At 38.8% G+C, this 16,626-nt stretch overlaps 1 protein-coding gene across 1 annotated transcript in view; it reads left to right on the forward strand.

The window, feature by feature from the left end:
- Positions 1–777: 777 nt before the first annotated feature.
- LOC128696418 (organic cation transporter-like protein) overlaps positions 778–16,626 on the forward strand; it is a 38,739-nt gene continuing 22,890 nt past the window's right edge. The window contains exons 1-3 of the mRNA XM_070092321.1: positions 778–2,567; positions 6,888–7,086; positions 9,224–9,327. Coding sequence (XP_069948422.1) covers positions 2,362–2,567; positions 6,888–7,086; positions 9,224–9,327 — 509 coding nt within the window. The 5' untranslated portion in view covers positions 778–2,361. The remainder of the gene's footprint in view (positions 2,568–6,887; positions 7,087–9,223; positions 9,328–16,626) is intronic.

The following is a 16,626-nucleotide window of genomic DNA, read 5'->3' on the forward strand; positions in this document are numbered from 1 at the left end:
TGTTTCCTAACGAACCTTACCTAACAACCTTAGATTTAAAGGAATTCTTTTGAAAGTGCACCCATAGTTTCCTGTCGCGTGACGGGACTACGGGTGCTTCCGGAAATGCGTCATCTTTTTTTTACACCTCCATTGTTCACGTAAAGACTGTGTTGTAACTCTGTGCCGTCACACAGCTGACATCCTCTACACTACGGTCGTTTATTCTTTCTAAGATTATCTTCCCGATTGTCTTCATTACAGCGGCAAGACGTGAGGAGGCGTTTCCTCTTCCTCGTCTTCAAAGTGTTGTGAAATGTTTTCTGGCGCTATATACGTAACTCTTATGGTTTAGCTTTCATCCATAATGCGAGTAGTGTATAATAATAATAATAATAATAATAATAATAATAATAATAATAATTTAATTTTAAAAAACACGATGGGTGACCTCATAACAATAACAAAGATAAAGAATAAATCAAGATTACATAGGAGAAAAAATATAATGTTAAAGCAAGGTTTTGTTATTATTTATTATTATATTCACCGGAAGCGCTAAACCCATAGAGGTTATACAGCACCGAGGAAATGGGAGCCAATCAGGTGAGATCCGAGGAAGAAGGAAGCTCTGATTTCTCGGATAAAGTCCATTTCAGTGGCATCAATGATTCTCCCTTGAATGCCAGCATATTAAGTCAGAACAAGTACACGCCATCTGGTACTAGTGTCACCAAGTATCACTAGACTCAGTGCAAGTGCCATCAAGTATCACTACCTACCTGAGTGTCAACATCCCGCAGCCCGGTCCCCGACCAAGCCTCCCGATGAATCATGGCCTGATCAACCAGGCTGTTACTGCTGGCAGCAGGCAATCCAACGTACGAACCACAGCCTGGCTGCTCGGGCACTGACTGTCAAGGATACTTAAAGAATGCAAGTGGGAATTTAGCCGCTAATTAGCCTGTCTCAGCACTAATGTCATCAAGTGCTCCTAGACTTAGTGCCAGTATCAAGTACAACTAGAATCAACACTAGTATAATCAAGAACCACTAGATTCAATACTATCATCATGAAGTACCCCAAGATTCAGTAATAGTGTCAACAAGTACCAATTGACTCAGTGATAGTGCCATCACACACCACTTGACTCAATACTGGTTTCAACAACTACTACTAGGCTCAGTATTAGTGTCATCACATATCACTAGACTTACTAGTATCATCAAGTACCACTAGACTCAGTACCAGTGTCACCAATTACTACTAGACTTAATTTTAGTGTCAACAAGTACAACTAGACTCAGTACTAGTGTCATAAATTATCATTAGGCTCATTACTAGTGTCAAATTATCACTAGGCTCATTACTAGTGTCAACAATTACTACTACCCTCGGTACTAGTGTCATCAAGTACCACTTATCTAGATATTAGTGTCACCAAGTACTACTACTACTACTCAGTACTAGTGTCCAGTACCAGTACATTCAGTACCAGTGTCAACAAGCTCCACCACTCAATACTAGAATTAAGCACCTCTAGAATCAATACTAGTAACATCAAGTACTACTAGACAGTACTAGTGTCAAGTTCCACTAGGCAGTACTAGCGTCAAGTACCACTAGACTCACCACTAGCATCAAGGACCTCCAGAATCAGCACTAGCATCAAGGACCATTAGACTCAAAGCTAGTCATCAAATACTACTAGACGCAATATTAGTCAAGTACCACTTGATCTAGTAACACACTCATACTACTTGACTTCAGTCAAGCGCCACCGTACTCAATGAAAGTCATGAAGAACCCCTATAAACTCGGCAACATCGTAGGAAATTAGGAAAGTAAATTTACTTACGTGTCAATAAGAAATAACTGGAGAGTGACTGACGTAAGTGTCAAATTTTAATCATTTATTTGCAAATAATTTCTTGAGGATAAATTTTAGAGAATCTCTCTAAAGGAAAGCTTCGTAACATTGATTTTTTTGTAATCACGAATAATTAAAATAGTACGTTAAGTTCACAAGCGTACTTAAATTTAGCTACAGATGTCATAGTGGGAAAATCCAGGAGAACACGTAGGCTTCCTGGAGGAGAACAGTTGTTTAGATCATTTTAAGACTTGACTCTCCCTTAGTAACATCACTCGAATCAAGTGCTTCCAAAATCCTCAGTTACGTATCAAAAGTAGAATACAAAAATTTTAATAGAAAGTTCACTATTATATAACTTTTTATAACTAGTTTCACTAAGAGTAGCACAAGCTTATTGTATCGTAGTCGGGAAAATTATTATTTTTATAATAAAAAAGAAGCGCTAAGCCACAAGGGCTATACAGCGCTGATAGTCGGGAAAAGCTTCGCTAAAACCTTGGCAAAAATGGCGGAAGAATACTTAGATTTCGACGATGTTTTGACCTACGCCGGAGAGTTTGGAAAGTACCAGTGGTTGTTATTCCTGGGCCTGGCTCCATTCTGTCTCAATTTGGTGTTCATCTACTTCGTGCAGTTCTTCATCACCCTCCCACCTGAACACTGGTGTGCCGTGTCGGAGCTCATGCACGCCAACATCAGCCTCGAACTCAGGTAATAGTGTGAATATTCATATTGATCGGAACAAAGGAGTGATGTTATACTTGTACTTTGTATGAAGAGCTAAAATCTGTGTCGTTTAGGGCATGGATTGTTGAAGGCTCGATCCTTAACAAGCTAACTGTGAGACACGCTACCTCTACTAACGTAATTAAGGGGGTAGGTGAAGTATAGATAATAGGTAGTCCATATATTCGATTACATATTCATTCGTTGTGAGTGGGTGGGAGAGGTTTCTACTTATTCGTCAGTGTTTATAATATATAAAAAAAAATTGTAAGCCTATGTTAATTAAATACTTGGATCCATAGTGCCTCTTTATGCGAAATAATCATCATATTTTGATTCCTTTCACTTTTCTGAAACAGGTATTCCCAGATTTTTCAACATAGATGCATTTTCATGGGTGAATTTTCATACGGGTTTAACTTTTTTTTATTGTTTTGGTTAATATAATTCCGAAACGTGACACCCACGGCTATAACAGCATGGTTAGAATAGGAAAAAAAAGAAAGGCTGTACTGAACAAGAGAATGCCAGACAAGTTGCAAGACTTAGTAAATAAAGAGAATAAATGCAAGCCGGGCTATAATTACGCCAGTACTGACGCATTCTTACATGCAACCACTCGATAAAATGCGAAGAAAAATATCTTACAACAGAACTGTAATAATTCTATTTTTAAGTAATTAACATATTGCATTGGCATGCTCTCCAAACAAATGAATTTGAAAATAACGCAGAGTATAGGTGTCAAAATTCGTTTCTTTTACTTTGTAATTTGTTCATGACTGTAACCATGTATAGGAGTGAGGCTGATTCATTACCTTTGTAACTTGCCATGATTGTGACCAGATCTACCTGGGGTTCATTACCTTTGTAACTAGTTCAGCTATCATAACTTTGGGGTCCAGTCCCTGGACCCATTATGTACCTTTGTAATCTTTTGACTACCGCCCACAGGATGGGTATGGGGTGTATAATAAAGATATTAAACTAATAAACAGCATCTCAGATTTTAAACCTAATTTGTGATTAACATTTGAAGACAACAGTAATACACAAATATTAATTCTGTCTCGGATGCGGAACATGGCAGAAGTGAGGAGAATTCCCGTGTTTACGCTTTGATCATTGTTGGCACTTCCCTGATCCTCTCTGTCCGTTTATCACACGCACACAAAGCTAAATACTCGAGACAGGACACCACAATCACAATCTTACTATACATGGATTCGACAGGCAATTGAACAAAGGCGAAGCTCAAGAGCTATGATCATTCCCTTTGGACACAACTAAATGAGTACACTCAAGTACGGGGAAGGACTGCCAACGGAAACACTGGTCTTAGCAACACATTCTAGCCTTTAACGCTGACGTACAACTTTTTTTGTTTATTGCATAAAAATTTTAGTTTTGACTGCAACTTTTGCATGTTAATAATTCTTTTAGCTTGCGTAGCACAGGTTATTTGTACAGTTTGGCATATTTGAATATTTTTTCTCCTTCACTGAAATCAGTTAATACAAATAATTTACAAAATTTGTTTCGCTCGCTGCGCGTTTTGAGATTATCCCTTGTATCACAACCATAGCCTACTGAACGCGAGAGGCCTAATAGTTGTACGTCAAACTCAATAGGCACAGAAGCTGCAGTTCAACTCCCTTAACACACCTAGGAGTTCTAATTCAACCCTTCCAAGTGCTCAGGGAGCTGTAAATCAACAATTTCAAGAGGCCCACGAATACACAAGCGTAGTTCCTGCATTTTAAAACCATCAAAAGGTCCAAGAACTGTAGAGCAACATGCGCGAAAGGCAGAGGAGCTGTAGATGAACACTAGCAAGAGGCGCAGGAGCTAGAATTCAATCCTGTCGAACTGTAAAACTATTATAGGAATCACTCTGAAAAAAGGCAACGAGACCTGGTTTCAGACCGGGCCGAGGGGGCGTTGACCTCCGAAACCCTCTCCAGGTATACTGAAAGTATAGAGACTTTTTTTTAGGGTGAAAGAGGTTGGTCTCCCTGTTATATCATGGAAACCAATCTACTATTTATTTTATGAAACATCATTTAGTCTGCTATACCAGGGAATGGTACGACATACTAGCATTGAAAGTTTGAAGCCGATACGAAGAGATATTATCGAGTATTTTCACGGAAAATGGAATCCAATTTATAAAAATATATTGGAACCTACACATTCCAACATCAATCCAAACATTTTCTGTGTATGGTACACTAGTGTTCAGAGTTATAAACTGATCAGAAGCATCATTCTCCGGTTATTGCATGTTAACCAGTATCTCAATTTATTAAAATTGGCAAACTGAAACTTGCGCAGCCCAAACAATGCGAACCTTCCGAGCAAAAACGCCAGCACTGAAAATTTGAAGCCGATCAAAAAAGAGGCATTCTCCAGTAATCCATTTTTTAATTATTGTTTTATTATGTGAGTAAATTACCTGCCGGCTGGCCCAGTGGCTAGCGCGTCGGGCTGGAGTTTTACGACTCTGTGATCGCGGGTTCTATCCCCACCCGTGGTATGGTTTGTTTGCCTGTATGAGGTTTACAGGGTATTACCTGAATTATTACATGCAAGTAATTTGGGTGAGATAAGTGGGACCTAAGTCATGGCAGGTCACTGAACTATAACTTCATCGATACCCACTTCTTCACTCACAAAAAGCTAGACCTGGCATTAAATTAATAATTACAGTATTAAAACCAACTACTCTGGTAAATTAAAGTCGTGGACTGCATATGATTAGGTTTACTGGGTACACAAAAGATATTCGTATTACCACTTACCATTTAATTACTGCAGATGGATCACACGGGCCTGACACCTAAACCCTACACTGACCAGTTAGAGATCTAAATGCAAGGACTAATGGCACACTTCCCTGTGAGTAATGATCGTATCTTCCGCTATCCACATGTAATTCTTGAGGTTTCCTGTCCCAATTCTTCAGCAGGGAACATTAACACTGGTTCCTAATTACAAATTCAGGCCGAACCCCCCAATTTGGCTCAGAAGACGTCGGATAATTAGCAGAATTTTCCACGACAACCAGTGCCCACAAATTACCAATGGCGTCCCCGTCTGTGTCACTCGGCAGCTGTTTCCCCCCCCCCTCACTCGAAATTTCTCGGAAGGGTCAAATCAGCATCACATTTTATTATACAATTATTGTATTATTCAAATTTACACATACTGAATTTAGGAAAATTCAAAAATTTCCACAATTATGTTAGTAAAGTACCTGAATTCGATATACAAATCTTAAAACTAAAGATAACTGTTTTCTGCCTTAAATACATCATCGTTCAAATCTGCACGTGCAACACTCGTGGTACGAGAGTGGTTTTCAGTTTTCCACTGCTCATACACCTCACCAGCCTACTGAAAACGGGTACCACCTAACTGATTAACATATATTTTGACTTAAGAAAACAGGCTTTCCATGTAATGTGAAAATGCAGTGTTCCAGGATGGACCTGAACAGGTTTGTGGCACTATAGGAAAGTTTTGTGAGAGCTGCTCTCAGGTCTATGATCCAGCTATAAGAAAAGGCCATAAAACATTTTTACAAAAAGTGAAATTCCTAATTGGTAACATTTTGATTTGTTGAGTTACCCTAGATTAAATATTCATAATTTATAATCACTGTATGCTTATCGTAATTATATGCTTAATGCATTCTTTAAAAAAAATACCTGCAGTTAACCTAAACAAAGCTAGTCTTGAAACTTGAACATTTTCTCTTTCTTCCCACCTAGGATTATTATTATTATAATCAAGGGGGAAGCGCTAAACCCGGAGGATTTTACAGCGCCTGGGGGGGGGGGGATGTGGAAGGCATTCAGGCTTAATTCGGGGAACTGGAGCACAGATCCAATTCCCTAAATCAAGAGCCCCTCACCAACATCAAGGAACCTTCCTTGAGGGGTTCCCACCTAGGAAAACAGTTAACAAAATTCTTTGATAGATTAAATGTTTCGAAACTAATCCTGAAACATAACTTATTCTTGTTAAAAATGTTCATAACATAAAATAACTTAATTTATGTTTCAGGATTAGTTTCGAAAGAGAATTATGAAATCGGCTAATCAAAAACATTGGCAGCACGAGAATTTCTGTACTGGAGGGCTTAGGGAAGGGGGGCTAGGAGACTTATTTTGATGCAAGGTTATTATTATTACTATTTAAGTGTTCTCCAGTAGTTGAAGGATTGATTACATCATCTTTATTTCATTACTACTGCTCCCTCTGTATTTAACGGATGTCTTATCTGATCTTATCCCCTGACAGACGTAACTTAAGTATCCCCATTACTGTTGACGCACTCGGCACAGCCACGCGGAGCCGCTGCCAGGCGTACGATGTACCCTACGAGAAGTTGTTGCTGGATGGCGTGACGTCACCGAACACCTCATGGCCGGTGAAGAGCTGCTGGGTGTGGGAGTACGATATCTCCACCACAGGAAACTATCACACCATTGTCTCAGAGGTAAAAGTTCCTCCGGTACTCTTCTTTTGCTTTTTATTTGACCATTGTATGTGACTATTGTAGTAAAATTTTGCAATCACTGTAAACTTTATTTACATGTAGCGAAAGTATACAAAGAATGGCATATCTCAGCAAGTCTACATTGTCTAAAAAGAAAAAGCTTCAGTTAGGTTAAGGTTCATGAGAATGTGAAAGTAAGAGACAAGGCTGTATATATACGGTATAAATAAATACTGTATTAGCCAGTCTTATGCTTGTTATGCGGTATAAGTACTGTATTAGCCAGTGTAAATTTTACATATGTGCTTATCCTGTTTATATATTCTTGCCAGAGTTCAGTTAGTAATGCTCAGATTGCTGATAGCTTTATTACAGAAAACATTTATGCTCAACTTATTCTACGTTAATTTTCTTACTAAGTAAGAATCCTCCCGTAAACTATTACAGAAAACATTTATGTTCAACTTATTCTACGTTAATTTTCTTACTAATTAAGAATCCTCCCGTAAACTATTACAGAAAACATTTATGCTCAACTTATTCTACGTTAATTTTCTTACTAAGTAAGAATCCTCCCGTAAACTTATAGAAACTATTCCTTATATTTATATTATATTGAGTTTGAGTGCATAAGCCTATAAAAACATGTTTATCCCTAGATAAGCAAATTAAAAACAAGCAGGAATTCCTCTGGCAATAAAATGGCCGAGCTTATCCAGAAACGTTCAAAAAAGCACGAGTATCACTCATAAAGCGGGGATTGGTTGTACCACTATATAACGTTTATGTTGCCGCCGCCACCGGGAAAGCTATTCAGGCAGCCATTCTCATAATCAACGTCAGCATATCACTTTGACTAAGAACGTCAAATACGTGACCGTGACACTAATAAAAAAGTGATATTTTGAGTCGGTGTATTAACGTATTTATTGGCGGTAGGATATGTAATAGTTACATTTCTATTATAGATGACAATGTAATTAAACTTAAGGTATACAGATCACTTTAAATCATATATTATTATTATTATTATTATCAAAGCTAAGATCACTTTGTTTAAATCATATATTGTTATTATTATTATTATTATTATTATTATTATCATCATCAAAGCTAAGCGCTAAACTCGCTTAAATCATATGTAAGACAGCAACATTAATCTTATGACGGCCTGCTCCACGGCCCCAATAACCCTAGTACCTTATCGTGGCATATCTCACGTAAGAAGCATCATCCATTGTGAAGAAGAGAACATGAAGAGAGAATGCCGGTGCTTGTGTGCTAGAGAAGTGTGGCCAACTTTTATGAATTAAAATAATACAAATGGGTTAGACGAATACGAGATTAAGAAGGGTGAAAGTAAGGTGCAGGCGAGTTTGAGTTGTAGAAGGGTAGCGAGTTGCAGCAGTGTGAAAATAAGTTGTAAAGGGTATGGGAGCGAGTTTGTGTAGAACTCCAGCCGCGTACAATGAAACTCAGGTCACTGAAAGAGGTTAGTAGGCCTAGCACATGCAGATGCACACTCGAGCAGATACACACACTGCTAGCAGACCACGGCAGTGGTCTGCTAGCAGTGTGTGCATCTGCAAGTACCAAGCAACAGATTCGCACTCCTACCATTACATTTCTTTACACTAAAATTTACAAGCTATGAATTGTTATTCTTCTTTAGCTTATTTTAAAACTAGCTCACTGTAAGGTATATAACCACTCCCAAGGTGCACCCCACTACATACGACAATGCACAGGTGCCTATTTACTACTTAGGTTAGCAGGAGTAAGAAGACTTCCTCATGCGTCTCGATCAGCTTGAAAATCGAACGCTCTACCACAGCTGCTACTGAGACCGAACTTTCGGCTCACAACCGAAAGAACTTAGGTTTGATATTTGGGCCGGATAAGACATGGCAAAGCTCATTCTCTCAATAATAATAATAATAATAATAATAATAATAATAATAAGGCAAAGATCATTAAACCTGCTGTCCCTGTTCACCTAGCAGTAAACTGGGTCTTAATCGACTATTATAAGTAGCATCCTAATGAGAGATTCCAATAGAAATAAATCAGTTTATGTGGCTTTAACAGGTTCAAAATAAAAATAGAAAAACATTAAAAAAATCGTTTACACCGGCAGCTGTCGTGGGTATGTGACAAGAAGTGGTACGCCACGCTGGCCCAGTCAGTATTCTTCCTGGGAGCCGTCATTGGTGGCCCTATCAGCGGGTGGGCGGCCGACAGGTTAGTGATTCACTTTTTCTTATGTATGTCTATGTGGTAATTTAACTATTTAAAATTACAGGCTAAGAACTTGTTCTACCCTATCTAAATTTAAAATCCAACCCTATCCACACACGACAGTTAACAGGTACCTTTTTCCACTAGCATAGGTGACAAAGGGTAGTACAATAAACGTGCTCGTCGTCTTCGGGTAATTCAGTTGTGAGCCAAAGGTGATACCATAGAGTAACGAGCCACCTAGTACACTTATTATATCTTTATAATTAATAATTCTCAGTTGTGTAATAGATTTGTTGCAAGTATTTTATACTTGTATCTAACCATATATCTTACGGTGCAGGTACAGTGTCATGGCCACATATAACTAGCTTAATACATGGTATAGCTCTGTGTTCTTTCACAGAGAATACGGAAGTTCGAGTCCTTCTCTGGTCTAAGATAATGTTTGTAAATGTTGCTTCTTCGCGAATTGTTAGGGGCATTCATATGCAGTGGCGTACCAACATTTTTGGGGCCCTGAAACTTGAACTGATATGGCTTAAGCTTCATTAGTTTCATAGTATATATATATATATATATATATATATATATATATATATATATATATATATATATATATATATATATACATATATATATATATATATATATAAATATATATATATATCCTAGGTAGTAGGTTGGTAGACAGCAACCGCCCAGGGAGGTACTACCGTCTTGCCAAGTGACTGTAAAACGAAAGCCTGTAATTGTTTTACATGATGGTAGGATTGCTGGTGTCCTTTTTTCTGTCTCATAAACATGCAAGATTTCAGGTACGTCTTGATGCTTCTACTTACACTTAGGCCACACTACACATACATGTATAAGCATATATATACACACCCCTCTGGGTTTTCTGCTATTTTCTTTCTAGTTCTTGTTCTTGTTTATTTCCTCTTATCTCCATGGGGAAGTGGAACAGAATTCATCCTTCGTAAGCCATGTGTGTTGTAAAAGGCAACTAATATGCCGGGGGCAAGGGGCTAGTAACCCCTTCTCTTGTATAAATTACTAAATTTAAAAAGAGAAACTTTCATTTTTCTTTTGGGGCCATCCTGTCTTGGTGGGATATGGCTGGTTTGTTGATATATATATATATATATATATATATATATATATATATATATATATATATATATATATATATATATATATATATATATATATATATATTACACTGGCCGATTCCCACCAAGGCAGGGTGGCCCGAAAAAGAAAAACTTTCACCATCATTCACTCCATCACTGTCTTGCCAAAAGGGTGCTTTACACTACAGTTTTTAAACTGCAACATTAACACCCCTCCTTCAGAGTGCAGGCACTGTACTTCCCATCTCCAGGACTCAAGTCCGGCCTGCCGGTTTCCCTGAACCCCTTCATAAATGTTACTTTGCTCACACTCCAACAGCACGTCAAGTATTAAAAACCATTTGTCTCCATTCACTCCTATCAAACACGCTCACGCATGCCTGCTGGAAGTCCAAGCCCCTCGCACACAAAACCTCCTTTACCCCCTCCCTCCAACCTTTCCTAGGCCGACCCCTACCCTGCCTTCCTTCCACTACAGACTGATACACTCTTGAAGTTATTCTGTTTCGCTCCATTCTCTCTACATGTCCAAACCACCTCAACAACCCTTCCTCAGCCCTCTGGACAACAGTTTTGGTAATCCCGCACCTCCTCCTAACTTCCAAACTACGAATTCTCTGCATTATATTCACACCACACATTGCTCTCAGACATGACATCTCCACTGCCTCCAGCCTTCTCCTCGCTGCAACATTCATCACCCATGCTTCACACCCATATAAGAGCGTTGGTAAAACTATACTCTCATACATTCCCCTCTTTCCCTCCAAGGACAAAGTTCTTTGTCTCCACAGACTCCTAAGTGCACCACTCACCCTTTTCCAATCATCAATTCTATGATTCACCTCATCTTTCATAGACCCATCCACTGACACGTCCACTCCCAAATATCTGAATACATTCACCTCCTCCATACTCTCTCCCTCCAATCTGATATCCAATCTTTCATCACCTAATCTTTTTGTTATCCTCATAACCTTACTCTTTCCTGTATTCACTTTCAATTTTCTTCTTTTGCACACCCTACCAAATTCATCCACCAATCTCTGCAACTTCTCTTCAGAATCTCCCAAGAGCACAGTGTCATCAGCAAAGAGCAACTGTGACAACTCCCACTTTATGTGTGATTCTTTATCTTTTAACTCCACGCCTCTTGCCAAGACCCTCGCATTTACTTCTCTTACAACCCCATCTATAAATATATCAAACAACCACGGTGACATCACACATCCTTGTCTAAGGCCTACTTTTACTGGGAAAAAATTTCCCTCTTTCCTACATACTCTAACTTGAGCCTCACTATCCTCGTAAAAACTCTTCACTGCTTTCAGTAACCTACCTCCTACACCATACACCTGCAACATCTGCCACATTGCCCCCCTATCCACCCTGTCATACGCCTTTTCCAAATCCATAAATGCCACAAAGACCTCTTTAGCCTTATCTAAATACTGTTCACTTATATGTTTCACTGCAAACACCTGGTCCACACACCCCCTACCTTTCCTAAAGCCTCCTTGTTCATCTGCTATCCTATTCTCCGTCTTACTCTTAATTCTTTCAATAATAACTCTACCATACACTTTGCCAGGTATACTCAACAGACTTATCCCCCTATAATTTTTGCACTCTCTTTTATCCCCTTTGCCTTTATACAAAGGAACTATGCATGCTCTCTGCCAATCCCTAGGTACCTTACCCTCTTCCATACATTTATTAAATAATTGCACCAACCACTCCAAAACTATATCCCCACCTGCTTTTAACATTTCTATCTTTATCCCATCAATCCCGGCTGCCTTACCCCCTTTCATTTTACCTACTGCCTCACGAACTTCCCCCACACTCACAACTGGCTCTTCCTCACTCCTACAAGATGTTGTTCCTCCTTGCCCTATACACGAAATCACAGCTTCCCTATCTTCATCAACATTTAACAATTCCTCAAAATATTCCCTCCATCTTCCCAATACCTCTAACTCTCCATTTAATAACTCTCCTCTCCTATTTTTAACTGACAAATCCATTTGTTCTCTAGGCTTTCTTAACTTGTTAATCTCACTCTAAAACTTTTTCTTATTTTCAACAAAATTTGTTGATAACATTTCACCCACTCTCTCATTTGCTCTCTTTTTACATTGCTTCACCACTCTCTTAACCTCTCTCTTTTTCTCCATATACTCTTCCCTCCTTGCATCACTTCTACTTTGTAAAAACTTCTCATATGCTAACTTTTTCTCCCTTACTACTCTCTTCACATCATCGCTCCTCTTCCCTCCCGCACCCACTTTCCTGTAACCACAAACTTCTGCTGAACACTCTAACACTACATTTTTAAACCTACCCCATACCTCTTCGATCCCATTGCCTATGCTCTCATTAGCCCATCTATCCTCCAATAGCTGTTTATATCTTACCCTAACTGCCTCCTCTTTTAGTTTATAAACCTTCACCTCTCTCTTCCCTGATGCTTCTATTCTCCTTGTATCCCATCTACCTTTTACTCTCAGTTTAGCTACAACTAGAAAGTGATCTGATATATCTGTGGCCCCTCTATAAACATGTACATCCTGAAGTCTACTCAACAGTCTTTTATCTACCAATACATAATCCAACAAACTACTGTCATTTCGCCCTACATCATATCTTGTATACTTATTTATCCTCTTTTTCTTAAAATATGTATTACCTATAACTAAACCCCTTTCTATACAAAGTTCAATCAAAGGGCTCCCATTATCATTTACACCTGGCACCCCAAATTTACCTACCACACCCTCTCTAAAAGTTTCTCCTACTTTAGCATTCAGGTCCCCTACCACAATTACTCTCTCACTTGGTTCAAAGGCTCCTATACATTCACTTAACATCTCCCAAAATCTCTCTCTCTCTCCTCTGCATTCCTCTCTTCTCCAGGTGCATACACGCTTATTATGACCCACTTCTCGCATCCAACCTTTACTTTAATCCACATAATTCTTGAATTTACATATTCTCTTTTCTCCTTCCATAACTGATCATTCAACATTACTGCTATCCCTTCCTTTGCTCTAACTCTCTCAGATACTCCAGATTTAATCCCATTTATTTCCCCCCACCGAAACTCCCCTACCCCCTTCAGCTTTGTTTCGCTTAGGGCCAGGACATCCAACTTCTTTTCATTCATAACATCAGCAATCATCTGTTTCTTGTCATCCGCACTACATCCACGCACATTTAAGCATTCCAGTTTTATAAAGTTTTTCTTCTTCTCTCTTTTAGTAAATGTCTACAGGAGAAGGGGTTACCAGCCCATTGCTCCCGGCATTTTAGTCGCCTCATACGACACGCATGGCTTACGGAGGAAAGATTCTTTTCCACTTCCCCATGGACAATAGAAGAAATAAAGAGGAACAAGAACTATTTAGAAAAAGGAAAAAAACCTAGATGTATGTATATATATATGCATGTGCGTGTCTGTGAAGTGTGACCAAAGTGTAAGTAGGAGTAGCAAGATATCCCTGTTATCTAGCGTGTTTATGAGACAGAAAAAGAAACCAGCAATCCTACCATCATGCAAAACAGTTACAGGTTTCTGTTTCACAGTCATCTGGCAGGACGGTAGTACTTCCCTGGGTGGTTGCTGTCTACCAACATATATATATATATATATATATATATATATATATATATATATATATATACATACATATATATACATATATATAGTAGGTTGGTAGACAGCAACCACCCAGGGAGGTACTACCGTCCTGCCAAGTGAGTGTAAAACGAAGCCTGTGATTGTTTTACATGATGGTAGGATTGCTGATGTCTTTTGTCTGTCTCATAAATATGCAAGATTACAGGCATGTCTTGCTACTTCTACTTACACTTAGGTCACACTACACATACATGTACACATTTATTTATACACACTCATCTGAGTTTTCTTTGATTTTATCTTAATAGTTCTTGGTCTTATTAATTTTCCTTTTATATCCATGGGGAAGTGGAATAAGAATCTTTCCTCCGTAAGCCATGCGTGTTGTAAAAGTCAACTAAAATGCCGGGAACAATGGGCTAGTAACCCCTTTTCCTGTAAAGATTACTAAAAAGAATAAGAAGAAGAAAATTGTCAAAGTGGGAAGTCTGAATGTGCGTGGATGTTGTGCAGATGATAAGAAAGAGATGATTGTGGATGTTATGAATGAGAAGAAGCTGGATGTCCTGGCTTTAAGTGAAACAAAGCTGAAGGGGGTGGGAGAGTTTCAGTGGAGAGGAATAAATGGGATTAGGTCAGGGGTTTCAAATAGAGTTAGAGCTAAAGAAGGAGTAGCAATAATGTTGAAGGATAAGCTATGGCAGGAAAAGAGGGACTATAAATGTATTAATTCAAGGATTATGTGGAGTAAAATAAAGATTGGATGTGAAAAGTGGGTTATAATAAGCGTGTATGCACCTGGAGAAGAGAGAAGTGTAGAGGAGAGAGAGAGATTTTGGGAAATGTTGAGTGAATGCGTGGGGAGTTTTGAATCAAGTGTGAGAGTATTGGTGGTTGGGGATTTTAATGCTAAAGTGGGTAAAAATGTTATGGAGGGAGTAGTAGGTAAATTTGGGGTGCCAGGGGTAAATGTAAATGGGGAGCCTTTAATTGAGCTATGTGTAGAAAGAAATTTGGTAATAAGTAATACATATTTTATGAAAAAGAGGATAAATAAATATACAAGGTATGATGTAGCACGTAATGAAAGTAGTTTATTAGATTATGTATTGGTGGATAAAAGGTTGATGGGTAGGCTCCAGGATGTACATGTTTATAGAGGGGCAACTGATATATCGGATCATTATTTAGTTGTAGCTACAGTTAGAGTAAGAGGTAGATGGGAAAAGAGGAAGGTGGCAACAACAAGTAAGAGGGAGGTGAAAGTGTATAAACTAAGGGAGGAGGAAGTTCGGGTGAGATATAAGCGACTATTGGCAGAAAGGTGGGCTAGTGCAAAGATGAGTAGTGGGGGGGTTGAAGAGGGTTGGAATAGTTTTAAAAATGCAGTATTAGAATGTGGGGCAGAAGTTTGTGGTTATAGGAGGGTGGGGGCAGGAGGAAAGAGGAGTGATTGGTGGAATGATGAAGTAAAGGGTGTGATAAAAGAGAAAAAGGTAGCTTATGAGAGGTTTTTACAAAGCAGAAGTGTTATAAGAAGAGCAGAGTATATGGAGAGTAAAAGAAAGGTAAAGAGAGTGGTGAGAGAGTGCAAAAGGAGAGCAGATGATAGAGTGGGAGAGGCACTGTCAAGAAATTTTAATGAAAATAAGAAAAAATTTTGGAGTGAGTTAAACAAGTTAAGAAAGCCTAGGGAAAATATGGATTTGTCAGTTAAAAACAGAGTAGGGGAGTTAGTAGATGGGGAGATGGAGGTATTGGGAAGATGGCGAGAATATTTTGAGGAACTTTTAAATGTTAAGGAAGAAACAGAGGCAGTAATTTCATGCACTGGTCAGGGAGGTATACCATCTTTTAGGAGTGAAGAAGAGCAGAATGTAAGTGTGGGGGAGGTACGTGAGGCATTACGTAAAATGAAAGGGGGTAAAGCAGCTGGAACTGATGGGATCATGACAGAAATGTTAAAAGCAGGGGGGGATATAGTGTTGGAGTGGTTGGTACTTTTGTTTAATAAATGTATGAAAGAGGGGAAGGTACCTAGGGATTGGCAGAGAGCATGTATAGTCCCTTTATATAAAGGGAAAGGGGACAAAAGAGACTGTAAAAATTATAGAGGAATAAGCTTACTGAGTATACCAGGAAAAGTGTACGGTAGGGTTATAATTGAAAGAATTAGAGGTAAGACAGAATGTAGGATTGCGGATGAGCAAGGAGGTTTTAGAGTGGGTAGGGGATGTGTAGATCAGGTGTTTACATTGAAGCATATATGTGAACAGTATTTAGATAAAGATAGGGAAGTTTTTATTGCATTTATGGATTTAGAAAAGGCATATGATAGAGTGGATAGAGGAGCAATGTGGCAGATGTTGCAAGTATATGGAATAGGTGGTAAGTTATTAAATGCTGTAAAGAGTTTTTATGAGGATAGTGAGGCTCAGGTTAGGGTGTGTAGAAGAGAGGGAGACTACTTCCCGGTAAAAGTAGGTCTTAGACAGGGATGTGTAATGTCACCATGGTTGTTTAATATAT

The sequence above is a fragment of the Cherax quadricarinatus genome, chromosome 39 (genome assembly GCF_038502225.1).
Source record: "Cherax quadricarinatus isolate ZL_2023a chromosome 39, ASM3850222v1, whole genome shotgun sequence".
Classification (NCBI taxonomy): Eukaryota; Metazoa; Arthropoda; class Malacostraca; order Decapoda; family Parastacidae; genus Cherax; species Cherax quadricarinatus.